Genomic DNA, 21,822 nt, shown 5'->3' with positions numbered 1-21,822 from the left:
AGTACATGCTGTATATGAGAGCCTGACTGACACTTGGCTGATGTCAATTCCGATACTAAGGAATAAAAATGTCCCATTTTGATATAACATCTGAAATATCCACATTTTATTGCAATGATCCGTATACAAGGACTTAATTGCTTTATATCACCCCAAGCATCTTTTGGGGGCCTTTTAATCTCTACAGAAAAACGTTTCTTATCCATGCATATCAGGGAACATATGGGCAGATACCAAAATATGTGCGATAGGCCAATAACGACCAACCGACAGATCTGTATGGCTCCACTGTATAAATACTGAAGCAATATATATGCAAATACATTTCAAGTTAATCTCTCCTTTCAGACAGTACTTAAAAGAAACAAACACACAACTACTTCCTGTCTTACACTAGCGCTCTCTGGCTAGCTTGACTCGTGAGAAAAGTGAAAGCAGGTTGTTGTTCTGCTCTGAGCCTTGCAGAGGCGCTCTTTGCCTACATGAAAAAAAAAAAAAAAAATCATATTCAGGCAATCATATACAGTTAGTGTTTGGACTGTATACTGTAACAAAGTTTTTTTACAGACAGTCCCACTTATATTATATATTCAATATGAATAAGTTGAAGTTCAGATAAGTATAAACGCAGACCAAGTACAAAGCGCAGTGAACTTCTTGGAGAGATTTAAAAGTGGTATTCTCTGTCAGTGGTTTAATTTTTCCTTAAATCATTGGCAAATAAGGCTTAAAAAAAAAGGACTTATGACTATAATACTCATAATACTTATGACTCAATCATTCAGAACAAACACAATGACAATACACAAGGATAAGTAAAAGGTTTTCTTTATTTAAATTAGCATAAAAAGCAAAAACAAACTAAGAACAAACTAAGAACCAGGCTACAGTCAACTTAAAAAAACACTGATAGAGTATGATGCATATATTTTGTGAAGTTGAAAATAAGCACTTTATAAAAAATAGATTATCTACATTGTAACAAAATGAACAAAGTGGCTATGTGGTCTGTACATTTCCCCCGATGATTTAAAAAAGATATCCATCACTTGAAAGACTAAGATTGACAGCAGTACTCAACATGATCTACTTTCTATGGAAGAAAATAAGTGACAGCCTCTAACACCTTGATGGAAAGTAGAACACGTAATTAAGCAGAAAATAAAAGTCAGTTGCTTAAATGTATCCACAAAATCTTGCTCAAAAGCTCCGGTCTTTACCAACAACTCCATTTCAACACACTGTACTTAAAAAAAAAAACAGGAGTGTGACTGCTGACAAATGCAACTTCTGACGACAAAGGAAAGGGTTTTCTTTACACTCAAATCCCATTATTTTTTTTTGTGTCAAAAGTGTTGTGCAACACTTACAACATAGTTTACACAAAGTATGAAATGTAAGAAAGAAATTCCACCATGAAATGAAAAGGACTGACAGGAGTGTTGATAATATTCAGCCTTCAGAAATACAATTGGGATGAGGAGGATACGAAACAGGTCACACAGCTGAGTGTTTGGTGCTGGTAGAGGACAGAAACTGGGGGACTGGTAGATAACATGCAAGGTGGGTTGTTGATGCCGTTTTAGGGCCAGGGGGACATAAAGAGAAAAGCCTGTTTGATTACATACATGAGGGAGGGGATGATTGGAGCAGTAGATAGTAGAGGGGAGTCTTATAGTCTCACAGTGTGAAATCTACTCCTGAGCCGCTTTTCCAGTCATCTTGTAGATCTCAGAGGGGCCATCAACATGGGTGATGGTAGTAGTCAGCTGGATGTCCTCACCACTGTTTCCACCTGCATCTCCTGCACACATAAACGTGACAGGTTATCAACACAGAAATTACCAATAATAGAACATAAATCCAAAAACATTTTAATAGCATACATCTTGTTTGGGTTCTCGTTGTGCACTTGGGGTACAACAGTCCATTGATCTGGATTAGTATAACAATTCAATGATCAATGATACAACACCACACATGCAAAGTGAAAATAATAGATTCCATAAATAAAATTTGGCTTCATGTTGAAATTCCCATGGCACGTATTTGTCACTTTTTTGGTCCAAGCATACCTCTTTCCTGACATTCAAACAGTGCTGAGAAGCAGATGATGGCATGGAGCCAAGAAAAAAAGATAAAGATATTTACTCTCTTCTTGGGGGGGGGGGGGACAATCAGCCATGTGGAAATATGTTGGACTCAAGAGAAATGACGGCTCAACAGACAAACACTGGATCTTACTCAGCAGTCTGCCAACTTGTTGCTGCAGCAGTATTAGCAGCTCCGTTTCAACAATGAAAAAACATGCATGCAGGCTGAAATTCAATTGTGGTTTTCTGTTGACTGATGCAGTGATTTAAACCAACGGTGAGTATAAAAAGTATAAATAATATGTGTAGTTTGTACAGTTATGAGGAGAAGAAAAGTCTCCTAGTCACCAAAATACCATAAGCTTAAGATAATAATATTGACTAGTCAAACTATTGTTTCTTCTCCTCCAAAATTATTATTGAGTCTAATCATATAATGTTGAGCCATGTTTTGTGTTGGTGGAGTCTGTTTAAAGTAAACTACTGCACTTAACTGGTTTAAATGATTGTGTCAAATTTCTTTTTTGACCAGAAGCAGAAAAGAAAGGGGTGGCAGCTAATTCTGTTTAAAATGTCCTGGAATTAGTGAATAATATTGTCTTGTATCCCTCACAAGCTCCTAAATGGAAATTATGTCATGGCAGACTTTGTGATAACTGTAAACAGGCATGGGGCGCTATGAAAATGTCATGTCACGATTATCATAGCAAAAATAATTACAGTTCACAATATTATCTCAAACAGTAATTATGAAATTATGAAAACTCTTAAAAATGGCAATAAAACATACTTTATCTGACATTTTGTTAAGAACAAATATTATCATTATTATTTTTTTATAAATCATAGGACTGCACTTTATCAAGCTAGACAGTTTTATTTAGTAATTCATGTGAGCGTATTTATGATTATCCCTATAATGGAGATTGACCACCATCAACTAGCTCATCGCATTTTGCAACTTAAGCTTAAATCATCCAGTCCCTATCCGCAAACAGTGTGCAAAGAATATAATATCGTGTTGTGATGAAACTTCTGATTAACAACCCTATCTAGCACATTCTTTTATATTCCTGCAGGCAATGATTCTTTGCACATCAAGTCAGTTAAGCTGAATTTCATCAACATAAATATCTTCTGCTTTTTCGAAACAGAAGTGAAACTCTGAAAGAGTAAATCAAAACACAGAGACTGAAACTTGGAGCGAGGCGCCCCTCCCATGAGATTGGCTGACGCATTTCAGGGAAAGTTTCCAGAACTTCAAACCCTCTTTTTCTTTCCCCGTGTCACTGACGTCAGGAGACGGATGGATGGTTTTCATTACTTCCCTGCTCTCCAATCCGCCCCCCTCCTTTGCCCTCCCCCAATCCTCTCTTCACTTTTCTTTTCCTTTCTGTCTGGAAGGAAGCCTGGTGTCCATTAGAATCACCCTCTCAGGCCAAAGAGACCCTTCTTTCCCCTGGGAATCTGGGTCCCACTGAAAACAAACTTTGCATGAATAGGCAGCCTTACAGACACTTTACTCACCATCAGAACAAAGTAAGAGCTACTGGCACACTAATGAAATTCAACCAATAACTTTAATTCAATGAAGGTTTTATTTAGTGCTATATTTGTATAAATACTTTGATACCAAGTACAGTTATTTTGCATTAGTGTCCAGAACTCAAACAAGGTTAATCTAGATGGAAATGAACCGTTTTAGCTGGCCAAATAACATTAAGAAAATGTTTATGTAAATATGAATCACATTTACATGTCTTTTTTTAAACTACAGCTTCTTTGTTATATTATCTATATCATATGATTTGTCTTGCTTATAGCTGAGACTTAAGTGCTACAGTGGCTGAACATTTTAGGTTTCATCCTAACCTGCTATAAACCAACAGACAGCATTTACAGCCCTCACTCCCATCCATCTCATTCCTTTAGAAAGCTAGTAGAAAAATGTAGTTACCAGTGATGCACTGACCACTTGTCTGCTCGTCTCCGTAGCGTTTGTGAGAGGGTGCGTAGAGGAACATGATGGCAAAGACGTACAGGTTCCACATGCCATAGATGCCGGTGAAGAAGGCGCTGTTCACCTGCACTGTGTGCTCTCCCCAGTGCCAGTGGCCCTCGTTCACCTGGAGACAGAGAAACACAAATGCATACTTTTATAGCTGCAGTATGATACGAATTACCACCTAAATAGTCCAACATGTAGAGGGCATCACTGTCACTCACCTGACTGATGATGAAGAAGATGACAGTCATGGCAGCGCATGTCAGAGTGACCAGCATGAGGAACTTGAACCTGAAAATAAGGCCCTAAAAAGGGACAAAAAGGATGGTAGAAATAAAACAGTCAATTTAAAAAAAAAAAAGAAAAAGAAAGAAAACATGTAGCAGCAAAATCTTTGGTTCTCATGTGTGATAATGAACAATTAGAAAAATGAGAACACACACCTCATAGTGCAGGCGTCTGGCCTTGGACATGGCAGGCAAGGACGTCCTCTTACCACTGATGTTGCGAAAGACTTGAAATACCATGAAGCAGAGGAAGAGGAAGTAGAGACAGGCACAGATCCCTGCCACAATTATGAATGCCATCTGAAGCAACCGTAGTCAAGGAAATAAGCAAACAACACCTTAAAAAGACACAGTTGTTGCATGCTGTAGCTATACGAAAAATAAAATGTCATTGTTTTTTAAATAAATATAGATTAGGGAGGTAGCATCAGCCTTATATGCGCCAGAACGTAACACTGCATATAAATAATGCAATCTGGAAAATGGGCTATTAAGTTGCAAGACAATCAATAAGGTTTCACAAATACTGAATGTCATAAAAACTGCTTCTCAGTGTTTTGTTAGGTTATGCGCCTTATTAATAAAACCTGACCTGACTTTCCTGCAGTAGAACATGTCAGCATTGGGCCTTATAAAGATTTGATGATCCTGGTTATAGACACTGTACCAACCGCCCTGAAACTGCTCAGTGTCTGGAACACTGAGTAACCTTTTCCTCTTGAGGGGACTTGGAGAAAAAGGAGGAGAAAAGACTGAAATATGACGCTGTGCTCTGCAGTTGTTTTTGAAGAGGTGTCCTGACGAATCTGGCATCGCTCAGCTTGGCAGCCGAGGCTAACAAACCGGTACACACACATAAACACATCGTCCCGAGACCCTGGGCAATGCTTTCACATATGGCATTACTGAATTATTTCTCATCTTATTAGTCTGGAGATTCATTTTCAGTTCATGTTAAAGTCAACTGCAAGAATGTCTCAAACATAGCATAAGTCCTGAAAACTGTAGACTGAAGATGAGACAGAAACAGTAGTTTTGTAGTTGGTAGAGGTTTACTAGAGACATAAATTTGTTCCAAAAATGCTAACCTTAAAAACATTAGACTATTTAAAATGTCAGAGGGTTTTAATTAGCTGTAAAACAGTTTGCATTTGTTTTCTGCTGCTGTTGTCAAATATATGATTTAAAAAGGATACAGCAAGCTCAGTTCCTACATCAGACGCCCAGATGCTGTAGAAGGGGTTTGTCAGCTGGACCCCTCTGGAGAAAACAGAGGCAACACATTTACATGTTTCCTCTTTTGAGTATGTCACAACATTTCATTAAAAAGATGCAAAGAGTACACTCAGCATCTGAAGGTTAATCATAAAATGAAATGGAAATAGAAAGTACAACAGATTTTCACAAGATTTATTACTATAGAAAGGATTGCGAACTGATATCTACAGAGACTGTTCGAAATAATAAAGGAAAAGAGCCCATCTCACCTCTCACACATGTCAAAGATAAAAAGGCAGAAGGAGCCAAAGACGATGGGTCCGACCTGCTTCCAGTAAACTGAGAAACGGTTCCTCTCTGTCTGGTCCTGAGAGAAAAGAACAAAACAGACTTAAAGTTGGGTTGTAATACATTACATTTCATAGATCACACATGGAGTCGATTTTCGCCAAAATCCTTCTTGAGCAAGGTCCTCGTGTACATAACATTAGTGTCCTGTTGCCAAAATGAGCAATTTTCATTGGTGTTATATGTTTCAAGGTATCCCAACAACAAATGTACCCATGAAAAACTGCACACATTTTGATAAACCTTTAAGCAACTTCACATACAGTACAAGATCTCTACATTGTTAAATATCAAAAACTGGTCTACATTTGTGCCCATATTTTCCTGAGAGCAGATATCTTCAGGTGACCTCAGAATATGGATTTGAAATGCATTGTGGTTAGGATCCAGTGTACAAACCAGACAGTCAATACAATTCAGATGAGCCCAAAAAACAAAAAACAAAAAAAAAAACTAGATATGATAATAATGAATATTTTATGGGTATAAATACTGTTTCTATAACCCATTCTTCGGTGCTTCTTACTTCTACCCCTGACAAAACCATAAAAATATAGTGCCTTTAAAGTTTTCAAGCCCCTTGGACTTTCATGTTGTTAGATCTAAAGCATACATAAATCAGGTAAACTGCTGGGTAGAAATGTTCATGCAAAAACACTAAGACAAAAGTAAAAGCCCATACAAACCTGCGCTAAAGGTAAGGGTAAAGTAAATGTAAGGGTGCTGTAATTATTCAATGGTTAGATTGGTTGGACAAAAGAAAATTGCCAATTATTTATTGATAATTGATGAATAGTTTAAGTCATTTTTCAAGCAAAAAAATCAAACATTTGCTGGATCCAGCTTCTTAAATGTGACAACTTGCAGCTTTTCTATATTTACTCTTATGAATGTCAGAGTTTTTGGGTATTTGCTGACATTTTATAGACAAAACGATTAATCATTTAATGCAAGAGAAGTTAAAGAGAGAAATTATTTTTAAGAAATTCTGATTGGTTGTGATCAAGCACTGATTATTGGATTATGTGCACAATTGGCCCAAACATGATACTACACAGTGAGCCACATATATCCATAGGCTGGGTGATAAAAGTTCAGCTGCTGCAAACAAGACTGAACAGTGAAGCATACACAGGAGTTCATCGACAACTCTGCTTCTTCTTAAGGTCCAACCCTTGCTCAAACAGCTTTAGAAGCACAAAGCCAAGAACATGTTATTATTCAAGGCTTCAATTGACATAAAGAAGCAAATTCAAATCATTTTTGTGTATGCAAGTAGAGCTCAACGTCTAAGCCCACAAAAGACAAACTGCTTGCTTTTTAGAGAACTGAGGAGTGGGAAAAAAAGATACTTGTCATCCTGTCTGAGGCAGACAGAGCTCAAAGAGGTCATCGACTTAATGGGCCAGCCGTTCAGTAGGAAAAATATCCACCCGACTATCTCCATGATTGCCCCAGTCCAGCCAACTACCAGACGTCACATGAGAATAACCTGCAAGTTTTTTGTGGGATGAAGGTCAGGTTGAGCGAAGTTTTTGTTGGCTGATACAGAGCTCTCACACATCTTCACTTGTCCTCTGCCCAGAGCCAATGTTGCAAACAATGTTGTGCCCTGGACAAAAACAACAATGAGATAAGATGGGCAAAAAGTTTTTTCCAGATTAATTTTATTGATTTTAAAAAGATTTTACCATTAACTCATACTGGCAACATTTAAATGTCTTTTTCAGTATTTAAAAAACAGGGAAATGGGCAGTTCTGTTTGACAGACAAACAGTGTGGAAAGAGTTGCAAAAAGCGCAGACAAGTGGAGGTACAGTTAGAAACATGGGCATATGTCACTGAAGACAGTGCCTCACAAATTTACAGCTGAAAAAAACTGGCTTTCATGAATAATTAATAGTTAAACTGAGTGGACACACATACCATTTCACATCAAAATGTGCTTGTATATGCCGTTTAATACTCTTCTAAATACTGATGACCCTGCTAAAATCAGTCTCTTGCCTTTCAGTTTTTTTGTTTTTCCTGTGTCATTCCTGTGTTTCCAGTATGAAAGAAAGCTTCACCAGGTATTTATTACCTGGTGAAGCACTTGAAACATTATATCGGTCATTATTTGAACCACATCTTAATTACTGCAATATTATTTGGAGCAATACATTCCCCCAGCCACTTTGGGAATTTGACAATTCTGCAAAAGAAAATCATTCGAGCTATGTCTTGGGCTAAATTTGACGTTCCTTCCGACCCGCTTTTTCATCGCTATGGCCTCCTGAAAATTACTGAACTTAGTACTTTTCATAATGCTTGTACTATGTTTTGTGTTGTTAATAAGCTCAATGAAAGATTTTGTGACCTGAAGAAGCATCTTATTAAGGGTAAAAATCAGAAACTCAAATGTACCAGCCTCAGTATTGTTTGCAAAGGTCCACAGGTATGGAACAATCTTGATAGAGACATGCAAATGTCTCCATCTATACCTGTTTTTAAAAATAGACTAAGGAGGCACCTGTTGCTGAAATATTCTCAGTCATGATCCTGATATGGCAATTTCTCTTTCCTACACTGTAGTATAATTCTTCTTGGACTGTTGGTGACGTGACCACTTGGAACATGTTAGGAGTAGGGCTTAGGTTAGGTTTAGCTTGAGGTTAGGGTATCTCTTGTTTGGGTGTGTATGGTTAAGAGTAATATATGTACATGTAAGTGTATATATGTGAAAATGTATTCCATGTTATTTTTATTTTTGTTATTGCTTGTATCTACTTTGTGCTTGGGCCCCTCTTAATAAGCTTTTTAAGCTTCCTAGGGTGTCCCATTTCACATAAGATTATTACAGATTTAAAAGAGTATGTTGTATATGGTTTTAACTGATGTGAATAAATAAATGAAAAATGAAAGGTTACACAGACATGGCTGGCTCTTTCCTCCTCCACGGGGGATAATTCATTTCTAAAAAGGCACTTCTGTCTTCTGTCTTGCAGATTGATGAGTATTGTAGTAAAACATACACTCCAAAACATTAAATATTGTGCAGGTTCCCCTTGTGCAACCAAAGAGCTCTGATCTGTCAATGCAGAGTCTCGAGACCTCTGGGGTTTCACCAGCTGGCATGTATACATTATACCAATCCACCCAAGTCAGGGATATTTGCCAACCAAGTTGATTTGTCTGCCTGGTTAAGATAACTGTGCTCTACACATTTTATATGTATTAAGATGGATCAAGGTAGAGGAAAAGACACAAGCGCGGAAGCATTCCTCTGAGCAAGCAGGTCATTTCTGTTTTCCCAACAGTATTAGGCTGACACAGAATGGCTGGAAGGGGACTTCACCTTTAGCACTGAATTGCCCTTAGCTAGCAAGCCTGCAGATAAATCAGAAAAACATCAAACATTACGTTAAAAGGGGCTGTGTACAGTACCATGAGGTGCTCCCCGCAGAAGATGATCCAGAAGGAAAGCAGCATGGAGTAGAAGATGCCCTGCCTGATGTCTCCAAAAAGCAGCATCCAGGTCCAGTTGAAGCCAATGGAGAACCACTCTACTGGGATGTTAATGAATGTCATGGAGATACCCAGAGCGAGGATGACCCTGAGGACACAAACACAGCCGTTGTAAGAATGGTGAAAACCACTAGGAGTAATGTGATTATCCATTTTTTGCTGCATTTGTAGCATTATAACTGCCGACCACACACGCGTTACAGTAGATATTTATGCTTGTTGGTAATGAATTTGATATATTTTAGGAGGAATATATCTATAAAATATCATTCCTGAAGCATCCAGCAGCAATGCTAATATGTTCAAGACAAATACATAGGGATTGTAGTGTTAATCTCATCAGAGGAAACTCAGTGAGAACAGTGTTGGCAGAGTAAATCTAAAATCACTTCAAGGGGCAGGCTTTACACCTGAATCTGGACTACATCTTTTACACAGACACAATGTTTTAGAGCAAGGCAACATCTTTGCCTGCTGAAGCACACTTATTAGATCTTGGGACATTATTGATTAAATTATCTATTCAGCTAGCACAGCACAGTGTGTCCTCACTGACCTATCCAAGTCTACATATTTCACTACCTTTCTAAATAAGCCTCATCATTACAGCCAACCTCCCTCAACCTTGAAACCCAGACATTTAGAGAGCGCGAGAGAGAGCGAGAGAGAAAGGTTGAATGAATAACAACCAGCCTACAGAAAGACAGAATAGAGCTCATCTTCCCAGAGTCTGCAGCAGGTCCCTGCATGCCGCCCGTAGATCAAAGGAGGATCATAAATAGACAGTTGAGAGGGCAAAACAGAGCTACAGTGTGTCTGTGTTAGTTCGAGAGACCAGGAGGGGGGAAAAACAGATAGGTGACCTGAAAACATGTGGGTGCAAACATTTTATGCGAGCGTTGTGGGTAACAGAGGTAATGTCACAAAGCTTCTAAGCATTTTCACTGCAGACAGCTCGTCAGCCAAAAGAGCGAAACCACATTTGACTGGTATGCAGGGAATGTGTCCTTGCCATCAACAACGGAGACAGGAGAGGTGTGTGCGCGCGCATGTGTGTGTGTGTGTGTGTGCTTGTGTGTAGACAAAGAATAAAGGATTAGGTAGGAAACTTTGTTAAATAGTGTAGGTGCCCTAACTAAACCATTTAAATGGGACCTTACATGTTCAAGCAGGAAAATAATATTAACTATGGCTGCATTCCATTTGGGTCCACACAACTAAACAAAGTCATGTTATTAATCCCACCTGTGCTTTTCCTGCTATGACAAGTCACAATGTCTGCTGCACCAAACATTTAACACTTATAACTTTCAAATTACTTTTCAAATGTCACAAAATTAAGATGAAGAATGTTTTTTTAAGTGACATATCTCAGGGTTTTACCATTTTATGAATTATATCATCCTTGGCCCTTTTCCACAGTGAGAGTTCCCACTCACATCTGTCTTCCACGTTTAAAAGAAGTCTGAGGTTGACTGTTCTGACACCTCTGGACCAGCATGACAGGAGACTCTGTTAAAGCTTTTACAGCATGAAAAAATCATCTGCTGTCCACAAATAGGGTACGAGTCGCACTTCCTCAGAACATGCTCGCATTTGGGAATAAGAGCTGTGAGCCGGAAAATACAGAGAGAAGGAGAGAGAAACTGACTGTGCTAGTGTGTGTATGGTGTCTCAGCGAGTTGGTATGCATGTTCTGAATGCGGGTGTATGCAGCATGTGTCTGCTGAGTGCCAGCTTGCAGGTTTTGTAACGCGTTTCACGCTTCGCCAGGCACTTCCTGTGGCGCAGAATGCTGCCTCTTACTGATCGGTCATCCCAACACGGCAGGGGGTTAGACAAACACTGGGCTCCGAGCATAGCTGCAACGTTCCACAGCATGGCGTTCAGACTATCTGCTTCAGGCAGAACTACCTGCATTGGCTGCTCTAACCTTCATGGTGTTTGGGTAAGGAATGAACATAAATATATCAGGTTTTGAATATTTCTTTCCCCTGACATATTTGTATATTTTCAGAGGAGATCTGGCAAGAGGAGAGTTTTCACTTGTTCTAAATAATAGACTAACTACAAACACAACTGTAAATGCATGTTAGCTAGGTGGCGTAATCAAACAAATCTGTGTGGAACCTACTGATGGCTGTCTATAACATTCCTTCTCAGTCACTTGATGACACTGCCTTCTGATCACTGACCTTCACTGTACCCAGTAGACACATTGAATAGGAGCCTCAACATGATTCAATCAAACCATCTCTTTAGATCCTGGTCGTTTCTTCTAACAAGCAACATAAACCAGAAATGTATGACTTTGGCTCTTAATTGCAGGTGTTACCCATTTTGGGATGATTGTTTCAGTTGGGATTAAAATGTCAAGAGTTATAATTCTGATCAAATAATCAACCTGGTGCAAACAATACAATGGTGAACAGAGAACATCTCTTAGAAACAGATGAGGCCTTACTTCTCCAGCAGCACCGGAGGTCTGCTCATGAGGGTGATCCGTCTCCAGTACCAGATCATGATGATGAGAATGCTGGGTGTGAGGAATGTCTTCATGGCAAACCACACTTTAGTGAAGCCTCCATTCTGATGGATGCCCTAGGAGGAGAAAAAAAAAGCCATCAGCATCAACTCTTTTATTTGCAAAACAAGGCCAGTAGGTCTCAGTTTAAAAAAGGACCCTAGAATCTTTAGGTCAGCATTAAGCAGTATCAAAAAGCTTAAAATACACAGGACCGAATCAGAAGCCAACTTACAACAAATCGGATGTCTTTGATTTCTCCAATCCCCACGTTGATCTTTTTCCGCTCGTTGACAGGCAGACGGATGTTGAGAAGGTAGTACTTATGAGCCACGCTGCCGACCTCCATAAAGGGCAGCAGATCACACTCGTAGTATCTTCCCTCATTCTCAAAGGTCTGGAAACAAGTGTAGATGAGTGAGTGAAGATACTTCAGCGTCCACACCCAAGTAAAAACAAATACTGCCGGGACAAGCTTTTTAAGCACCATTTCAGAAAAAATCTCTGTCAATACCAACACACCTGAAATTGGATATCACATAGACATTCATGTACAATGGGCATGTGTGTGCCAGACCAAAGGGGTTGCAGATTGTATACGCAGTGCTTGGCTGCTTATTTAAAGTAAATGGTATAAGCGTGTCAGGTTAACATGACTGCTCTTAACAGAATCCTCCTGGGTAACACATTTTTTTGTTATAACATTGACAGCAATGTTTTTCCAATGATGCTTTATACACCAATAAGCCCAAATTTGAAACCTAAAAATTTACTGATTAATCATATGCAACAGCAAATCCATCTTTGGAAGCTGAAAGTCATGATCAAATACAGGACATTTATGACAAAGTTACAAATACCAGGTTATATTATCGTTGCAAAACACTTAACAGCACTTATTTTTGGTGTTCTAAAAAACTCATAATAGTGAGTGAGTGTCATTTTCACACCTTGGTAGTTGTGAAGTTGCAGTTGAGCTTCCTCTGTTCAAAAGAGTGAGCCATTTCTGTCCACTCACTGACTGTGTCATCTCTGTAGGCCAGGCCCACGTCAATGGTGGCCATTGCTCCTTCCTCTGGAGAGAACAACCAACAACAGCAGCTCACTCAGATCAGCGTAAACATTTCACAACCAGAAACTTTTAAGAGATGATAATGATGATTCAGACTTGAATTAGCAACAAAATCGATAATCCAAAATGCAAAAGAAAACACTTGTGCGACTGAATTACAATGCCTGTTATACCTCCTCACTTCACTACACTGCTGGCTGTTATTATCCCAGTGATGGAATAAAATTAAGTCCTGATGACAGACAGCCTTGCCTTTAAATTAGAAGTCCAGCAAGTGACAACGCTGCTAGCTAGCACTGACATGGAGACATTCCCCACCCTCTCTCCTTCTCTCTGTGTTTTTCCAACTCACAGCTGGCTGAAAACATGCAGTTCATTTACAGTTCAGTTAGCATGCTAGTGTTTAACATGCTAATGTAGCCCAGAGTGGTACAATGCAAAGAAAATGAGGATGGAAGTTTTATTAATGTGAATAACTGAGTATCTGAGCTTCATGGCTGCAGTTCGAATGGAGTCTGTCCATTTAGAAAGGTTGCATATTTTGTTTGTTTTTTAGATATATTCTAAAAAAAAAAAAAAAACATGTTTACACATGGCCAAATCATTTGTGTGTTTACAGGTGGTCCTGTCATCTGGAATGAATCGGAAACAGCAAGATTAACAGGATTATTTCTCAGCATGTAAACGTATTCAGTGATTCAATCTGCTTTCCACGGTGAGCCAAATCTAGGTTACTTCCTACTTGACATAAACTCCAACAAGACCTTGAGCTGGCCTCAAACAGCCCAGCCCAGCCAATCCAACAAAAACATCCAAAGCCAAGCTATTAAAACTGCATCTTTAGATCACATTACAAAGCCAAGTGATCTCTCCTCCAGCCCTCCAGAGTGCCTCTTGTGCCGTTATGAAACAAGCTGGAATGAAGAGAAAGAAACCCAGTGGCCTGTGCTGTGAGAAAGAAAAAAAAGCAGAGGAGGTGGAGAGGGAACCAGATGAGAACTGGCAGCCGACTGTCTCTGTAATGCCCTCCACACTGCCATTGGTCGAGCTAGACGCCCTCGAATGTCAGCTTGCTTCATGCAAACATTCCACTTCAGTCCAGCGGCCATTGCCACGGAAACTAAGCCTCCTCAACAGCTGTGTTATTGCTGGACCCTGGCCAAGGGGTGCCGGGTGCCGGGGTAGAGTGGAGCAGGTGGGTGGAGTGGTTAATAAGAGCGAAGCTCTTCTCTGCGACACACATTGTTACACAGATAAGGTAGTCAAGGAAGAGGTGGCCTTCTGTTAATTTGTCATACAGCTGCAGAACAGAATCCTCCTCCCGTTGGCACAGAGTGTGTTATAGTTAGGATTCAAACGGACAAGCAGATGCAGTCTTGCTAATTATGGCTCCAATGTTTAGTGGGGTTTGAGTTTATGAACCTTTTATCTGAATCTAGTATGCATTTAGTTTCGGGAATGCAAATCCTAATCTGTTTAACGCTTGGCTATCAACCAATTAGCGTAGATATCTGGAATTTCTAATTCAAATACCATACCACAACTATTGATATATTTAGCACAGGAAAAATATGAGGGCATCATTTTTTTGTTTTGTGAGAAGAAAAAAGGGGCATCTGAGGGGCTTTTGACTTAGCTTTAAGAGTTACAAATGGGCTGAGCCAACAACAGCACAGCACACTTGAAAATGGGGGGTGTCATCAGCCTCTCAACATTGTTTTGAGATCAGAATATTGGTTGTTGTGTTAGCCACTTTCGTTAGCACACCTCTCCAGCATCGCTTGCGCAATCAAAACAAGTCGCAGAGGCTCTGCACTTGCCATCTTAGATGCGCAGTTTCAAACATTCCAAAAAAAATTAAAAACTGAAGTTTTTCATAACAAAAGAGTGTTTTACTATATTGTAAGATGACTTCCTGAAGGTTTTTTGTAAGACTCAAAAGATTTTTAAAAATCTGTTTATTATTCTAAAAATAAAACCTAACAATAACGGCAATAATCCATTGCCAAGTAATCCAAGTCATTTTTTAAATCTCTCAGCATACCATAAATGCAAATGCAAAACAATTTCCCCCCCAGAGATCAATAAAGTTTTCTGATTCCGATTCATAGATTTTAAAAAGGGTCCTTCAATGCAATACTGGATCTCAATTTGTATTAAATAAGTCATGTTTTATAATGAAATCCCCACACAATTATGCATCAATATGAGGCAGCAGTGTTTGAGGATAGGATAGAGGAAGTAGTTTTGCAAAATTAGACTACCTGCATTACCTGATACCCACCTATCTTGCATTAAGCAATCTGCACTTTACTTATATTCTTGCTAAACAACGGCCTTAAGACTTGGGTAAGCTTGAAACACTACATGGTGTACATTGTCTACACTTCAGCCATTTCCCATTTTAAACAGACTTTTGTCTTAGACTAATACAGGAAAATCAAAGATAAATCGGTTTTCAAATCGGTTAGTCAGGTTTCCGCTTCTGCAGCACTGGCTGGTTTCTACTACATGTGTGGCATCTACAGTACTCGGCTCCCTCCACATTCACTTCTTCTCACAGCTCCTCATGTAGAAAAATGAGTCTCTACCATGTGGCAGTCTGTGTCTGTGGTCCAGGCCGATTCACTGATTGGTCTGTCTGGCAGCCAGGCAGTTAACAGCCCACCGCCCCTGAACATTGAATGTTTGGGCCAAGAATGTGAGCAAGCAAATGATGCTGATGACTAGGCTGCCATTGTAGCATGACTGTTTAGACAAGCCTCACTAGAAAGGCCTGACTCGTAAAAAAATCAAAATAAATAAATAAATAAATAAATAAACAAACAAACAAACAAACAAACAAACAAACAAACAAACAAACACACAGCCAAACTTTTTTGGTCTCTCTCTACATTTTTTTTTTTTTTTAATTACCTTTACCACTTTTCTGTTGATTACAAATTGGCATATAGTGGATTTCTATCAAGGCTTACAGGCATTTTTCAGTGTAGACATGACTTTATAACTAAACTTGCTATAAAACTCAAGTTGACAAAACAACAATAACCCACATTGCTAGACATTCTAAGCCATGAAGGGATAGATTTAATACTGATGAGTCAAAACTTCTTTCCCAGGCCCTCCTGGTGATCATGTCACTTATAAGACTTTCTCATCATCCTCTCTAATCCCTTCTTTAAGGATCCCGAACCCCCTACTAGGACACCAATACCCTGGACTTCCTCCAGATACCAGTTATCACCTGCCTCTCTTTCTTTTCTCTCATTCCAGCACTGAGATGCTCTAGGTCTGTCTATCCACTGATACATTTCACAACATTGTATTTTGATACAGGGTGGAGGTGTAAACTGAGTCAAGTTCCTGGTGGAAATTCCCTAAAGAGAAGAAAAACTAGACACCAGTCTAATGTTACTTAACTTTAAGATGAAAAAAAAAAAAAGACAACGGTAACAGCAACAAATGTAATGCATCTCTGAAGTATGTATATGTTGCGCAGCATTCCCATTAATCTGTCTTGTTGTGATAATGCTGTAATGCCATATTCTGTTACTGTAAACCTTTTTTTGGAAACTCATTATCTACAACTATTTGATGTTTACACCAGGGTGTAAATATTATGAAATGAGATGGTAGCAATCAATGCAGAAATGATGAAACATGTTATTCATATAACCCCTCAAGAGTGGAAAACACATGATTTTGAAATCTGGTCAAATCCACTAAACTTAACCTCAAAAAGTATGTAAATCATTTTGTTGTTCGTATCAGGATTGGATAAAAAAATAGAAACAGGTTCAGATTAGCTCTCTCCTTGCTCTTTATACCTTTCTTAAGGGTGCCTAACAAGCCCCTCTACAAACCCCCGAGGGTCTATAGAGAACAAACAGCAGCACATCCATCATCGTTTGCTGCCTTTCAGTGTAACAGAAATCCAATCTACTGAAAAGACACATTTCTGTGGGTTCCCTCTGAGATGTCGTGTCTAAGGGGGAAGGTCCTATTAGAAACAAGTATCAAAAGTGATTGGTGGAATGACTCTGCACTTGGATTCGAGTGATTAGAAGTGACAAGGGGGGTGAATATTTCAGAGGTTGGCCTGCTACATTGAGCTTCTGTAAATATTTGCCTTTAGATTGTGAAGAAATAAGAGACAAAATATTGATACAAGTGGAAACAAAACCTCAGATACCGACACAAATGTAGCACAAGAACTTGCAAGGAACTGCTAATCACCTAAACTTAAAAACACAAAAAATATTTTTTCTCCTCTGAACAGAAGTCCCATGTAAGATTGTATGGCCTCTTATAAGCATGTGCACATTAGGTCAGACTTTCCTCCCTCTCCAGAAGCTATGTCCTGGAGGAGAAACATGAGCAGTTCTGTCCTCAACTTGTGTTTGAAACCAATAAGAAAAATCCTGGTTCTCACCTATCTGGTTGTACATCTTAAATGCGATGTCAAACTGCAGGATGACCAGCATGAACTGGAACCAGGGGCTCATCTCCTTGTTAGGCAAAGGAATGTGGACAGCAAATACGATGTTGTTGGCCTCGATCTTCTTGGCCATGGCTTCGTCAAAGGTCCTGAGTTTGGTACACTGGTTAGGACCCCAGGGCATAAACCATTTTGTTTCCTGTTGGTGCTTGCCTGTATCCACACACTTGGTGGCCAAGTAGTGGACTGCGGTGGTGGGGCTGGGAGCTGGTGAGACAAACACAAAGTAGGAGAGATGTTAGACTAGGTGTCATATTGAAATACGGCAGCAGAGTGTTTCAAGTTCCTGCCAAGCCAAAATTCCCCTCAAACTAATCAATCACACAAAGTTTGAGCAGAAATCAATATATAAAACTGGAGCCCTCTGGATTAAACTGTGCATGGACAATATTAATATCTTAGCAACCATTAGGAGCAGTCAACAGGTTGGGTTTGAGCCAAATCCAGTCCAAACACTTTGGCAATTACTTTCAACACTGTTTAGAAAATGCCTGGTAGCAAGGCCCACTCTCTCGAGCCCTCACTCTCTGAAGTGATCGGGAGGGAAAATTCCACAAAGCTCTCAGGCACCAATTACACTGTTTACGCATAGAGATTCATGAGCTCGTCAAGACTGGTGTTTGTAGTTCCTTCTATCACGCAGACACAAAAGCTCTAATTTCCTGCTGCGATGACGTGAACGACATCAGAGAGTCGAGGTATAGCCTCAAGGCAAAGAGCTCAACACACAGGGTTTAAACATCAGGTAGATGATCAGCGCAATACTAGACCCTTTTATTTTCCATCCTTCCTTTATGTTCCCACAGATTTCATGTCGAAGCAGCAACTTCGTCATGAAGTGTGCATTAGAAACCCAGTCATGGTGAGAGGGCAAAGTAGAGCTAAAACCAACCAGTTTAACTAAAGAAAATACATTTTCAAATACTTTGATAACTGTTTCATCACTTCATTCATATTTTTTTTTTTTTTGCAAAAATGCCAAATGTCTGAGAGTTCAAGCTTCTTAAAACAGATAGTATAGATATCTAAAATAGTTAATCTAATCTCTTTGAGTTTTAGGCTGCTGGTTGTACAAAAAGGCCATTTCAGCAAATCACTTGTACAGCTGTACAAAACTGTGAGTTACTTGTTTCCGTTTTTGTCAACTTTATAGAACATCATAACCTACAAGAACATGCAATTTTTTCAGCAAAAGATGTCATTGTGCCAAAGTCCTGTGACTTACAGGTTAAACATGAAAGTCTGTGTGGGGCCAAAACAGCTTTAAAACCCATTAAATCTCTGTCAGATGACTTGTATATAAATGTGCAGATGCTTCCAATTTGTTGAGAAAATCTCCAAGAAAGACCAGGAGAAATACTCCAGTCGTGAATGTGTCAAGCCATTTGTGACGAATCTAAGAAGACTCCATAAGCTGCAATTACTGTCGAGGGTGCTTGTGGGAAGTACTGACTCATGGGGGTGAAGATAAAAGCCCAGCATTTCCAGATTCGGCTCATGCACAAGATTAGTGACATATTCCAGAAGACTCAAAAGGTCACCAACTCGTGAGGGGTTACACTGTCGCGTAGTTTGTCTATTACAGTATTTTTCTAGTCTCAATAATGAGAAAGGTCTGAATCTGAATAGTTTGTGCCTGTAACCCTGTTTCTTATCTGAACATCTAATCATATCTGTTCAGTTGAAACAGAGAGCTGAAGGGCAGACACTTTACACACCCTTTAGGTAACAAACTCTCCACACAGTCATAAAATTCAACCAAGGCCATTTTCAAGGAACCTTCAACTGTGTAAGTGTGCTAGCAGCTGTGTAAAAATAAAATGAAAACACACACTGCGACAAAGAAGACAGCCCAAACTGAATTAAACCGAGTTATCTTGGACCCCTCAGGAGTTCAATTATCTAGTGAACCTGCGAGTCTGGCCGCACACCGGCTCCTCCAGTCTCCATTGCAGTGTGTCCAGAAGAATGGCCATCCCCTTCAGCCCGCTGACCCCATGCCGTGTCCCCGGGTCTGTGGGGAAACGAGGGGAGAAAAACCCCTTTCTACTCAATTACCCCTGCCGCCCTCAGCCACCGAGCAAACACAAAGGAATCTGGCTTCATTAAAACCATCTCAGCCAGGAATGAACCAAACAGGCTAATTTACCACCAGCCATGTAGTGAGTGAGAGGGACGCTGACACAGACTGGCGTTTAGATGGTTTTCTGATTCAGACTGCAAGAAAGACAAGGCATCTTTCACATGGACTACATTTCTATCAAAGTGTGTGTGTGTGTGTGTGTGTGTGTGTGTGTGTGTGTATGTGTGTGTGTGTGTGTGTGTGTGGCGGCTGTGCATGTGTGAGTGGGTGGATTTGAAGAAACTTGACAGCAACTCCGATCCAGTCCTCAAGGCAAAATGCAACTTTGACAGCTGTGTGCACTGTGTGTGTGTTGTGCACCACTGTCTGCCTCAATGCAAATGAAACTAGGGGAAGAAGGGAGAGAGGAGGAAACATGAATGCTGTGCCTGCGAGGCTAAGGGGATTTGGGGAGTAGAGGAGGCTTCACACAGGGGGAGATAGGAGGAGTGAAAGGAAGGTAGAGATGCTGCCTGGGGCCCCACACAGCAGACAGACATTATATACGAGAGGTGGGGGTAAGGAGGAGGAGGAGGAGGAAGAAGAAAAAAGGGGAGAGAACATTCGAGTTGGATCAAAGAAGTGAAAAAAAACACAAAAGATTTCGGAGCATTCCTGTGTTGAAACCAGAAATGTACCCAAACTATTGGCATCTTGTGTTATTTTTAGCCGAGGAAATGAAGCCAGTGGTTGTGGCGTGCAGGCAGCGAACACCTTGATACAAAGCCGTGATTTAGCGGAGGAGCACTTCGGCAGCTCCGGTGTCAAAGTGACTAGTTCATTGTTTGCGCGTGGCTCGGTGGATAAAACACAGCTAAATGTTAGCTTTTAGCGTCTTTTCTCTCGTGTAAAAACGTTGTTTTTAAGCGGTTATGGAGGCATGTAGCGAGAGGTCCAACTTAAAACTTTGTGCTTTTGTCCTATCGTTGAGAGACGTTTACGTTTGAATTCCAACAGGCACCTCGCGCACAAAGACAAATGTTAGCCAAACACAAGAAAAGTAAAAAAAAAAAAAAAAAAAAAAATTTTAAAAAAACGTAAAAAGAGGACAAACTTACCAATTAAACCGCCGACCATGAAGGCAAACGCCTGGAACAAGAGCAGCGTAACTCCCACTATCACCAACTTTTTGGTGCTCATGTTCTCAATAATTGCCCCCGCCATGTCGGAGGAGAAGAAGCCGGACCGAGCGAGAAACAAACAGTCGTGTGCTGGAGACGGGACGACGACGCTGCATCCACCGCCGAGAGTAGGAAGGCAAGCTGGGCCCCCTCCGCCGCTCTGCTTCTGCCTTTCAACTTCGAAGGAGGAGAGAAAAAAAAAAATCAGGAATCACATGACCGAACAGCGCTCAGCTTTGGGAGCCAGGCAGCCAACACCAGAGCCGGAGGGGGAGACCGGTGGAGCGCCACCGCATTGCAATAGAGGTCTGGTAATGCAGGTTACCGTGTCATTGAATGCCTGTGATGGCGCCCCTGTTGTGTGGTCACAGCCTACATGGCTATTTAAAGGCAGGCTTCAGAGGTGCCATCTCATGTTTATTGCTCAGGGCCGTCAACACATTGTTCTTCAAAGTCTATTCTTGATTCACAGCAAGATGAGATACTGCATCTGATGTTGTTGCCTAATAAGAACATGAGGCGCTCGCTAACATTCAGCATTTTTGGTTTTAATATGTGATAAAGTGTTGTTTTACACTAACTATATGTTTTGAAGAGACTTAAACCTCCATCGGGAACAGCTGAACTGGTTGTATGTCTTAAAGGGGCATTATGCAGTTTTGAAGATGAAATTCAAACTCAGAATTCCGATATTTACAATATTAATGAGGTAATAATACAGACTCAGAAATGTTTATTGTTTCCATATCTGAATAAACAAGCTGTTCTCAGAGGAATATTTGGCTATTTAGCGGCTTTTTGTTTAATCACTTATGGAAACGAAAAGTTTGTTAATTTAGTTTTTAAGCATTAAAAAAATCAGTCCATGAAGATAATTGTCTTCTGATCGAACCTTTTCCCCAAAACTAAATAGTGCACCTTTAAAGCATAAGTTCACCCAAAATGTAAATTCAGTCATCAGGCGACACACCTACATGCCGTGTGAAGTCAAGTTTCACAGTCCACACAACATTTTCAAATCAATTTT

At 40.0% G+C, this 21,822-nt stretch overlaps 1 protein-coding gene across 2 annotated transcripts; it reads right to left on the bottom strand.

The window, feature by feature from the left end:
* Positions 1 to 812: 812 nt before the first annotated feature.
* Positions 813 to 21,115, bottom strand: wls (Wnt ligand secretion mediator). Of its 2 annotated transcripts, none has more exons than XM_030402093.1 (12): positions 20,733 to 20,838; positions 17,487 to 17,759; positions 12,933 to 13,057; positions 12,218 to 12,379; positions 11,923 to 12,059; positions 9,378 to 9,546; positions 5,873 to 5,970; positions 5,582 to 5,645; positions 4,542 to 4,685; positions 4,320 to 4,403; positions 4,066 to 4,219; positions 813 to 1,804 (listed from the first exon to the last, which is right to left on the bottom strand). In XM_030402093.1, the coding sequence occupies exons 1-12, from the start codon at positions 20,836 to 20,838 to the stop codon at positions 1,695 to 1,697; spliced, it is 1,626 nt and encodes a 541-aa protein (XP_030257953.1). In that variant the 3' UTR covers positions 813 to 1,694. The 2 variants fall into 2 exon arrangements, with proteins under 2 accessions (XP_030257953.1, XP_030257952.1); XM_030402092.1 differs by having other exon boundaries at positions 1,464 to 1,804; positions 4,051 to 4,219; positions 20,733 to 21,115.
* Positions 21,116 to 21,822: the final 707 nt, after the last annotated feature.

The sequence above is a fragment of the Sparus aurata genome, chromosome 21 (assembly GCF_900880675.1).
Source record: "Sparus aurata chromosome 21, fSpaAur1.1, whole genome shotgun sequence".
In the NCBI taxonomy this organism is placed as follows: domain Eukaryota; kingdom Metazoa; phylum Chordata; class Actinopteri; order Spariformes; family Sparidae; genus Sparus; species Sparus aurata.
The sequence above is the reverse complement of the archived record's forward strand: the minus strand, read 5'-3'. Positions and strand labels throughout refer to the sequence as shown.

Coding starts and splice junctions, on each gene's coding strand:
- wls (XM_030402092.1), bottom strand. CDS start 20,838: ATGGCGGGGGCAATTATTGAGAACATGAGCACCAAAAAGTTGGTGATA. Junction 12,060..12,217: donor TCAAAGACATCCGATTTGTT/GTAAGTTGGCTT, acceptor TTCTCCTCCTAG/GGCATCCATCAGAATGGAGG. Junction 4,220..4,319: donor TCTTCTTCATCATCAGTCAG/GTGAGTGACAGT, acceptor CTCTGTCTCCAG/GTGAACGAGGGCCACTGGCA.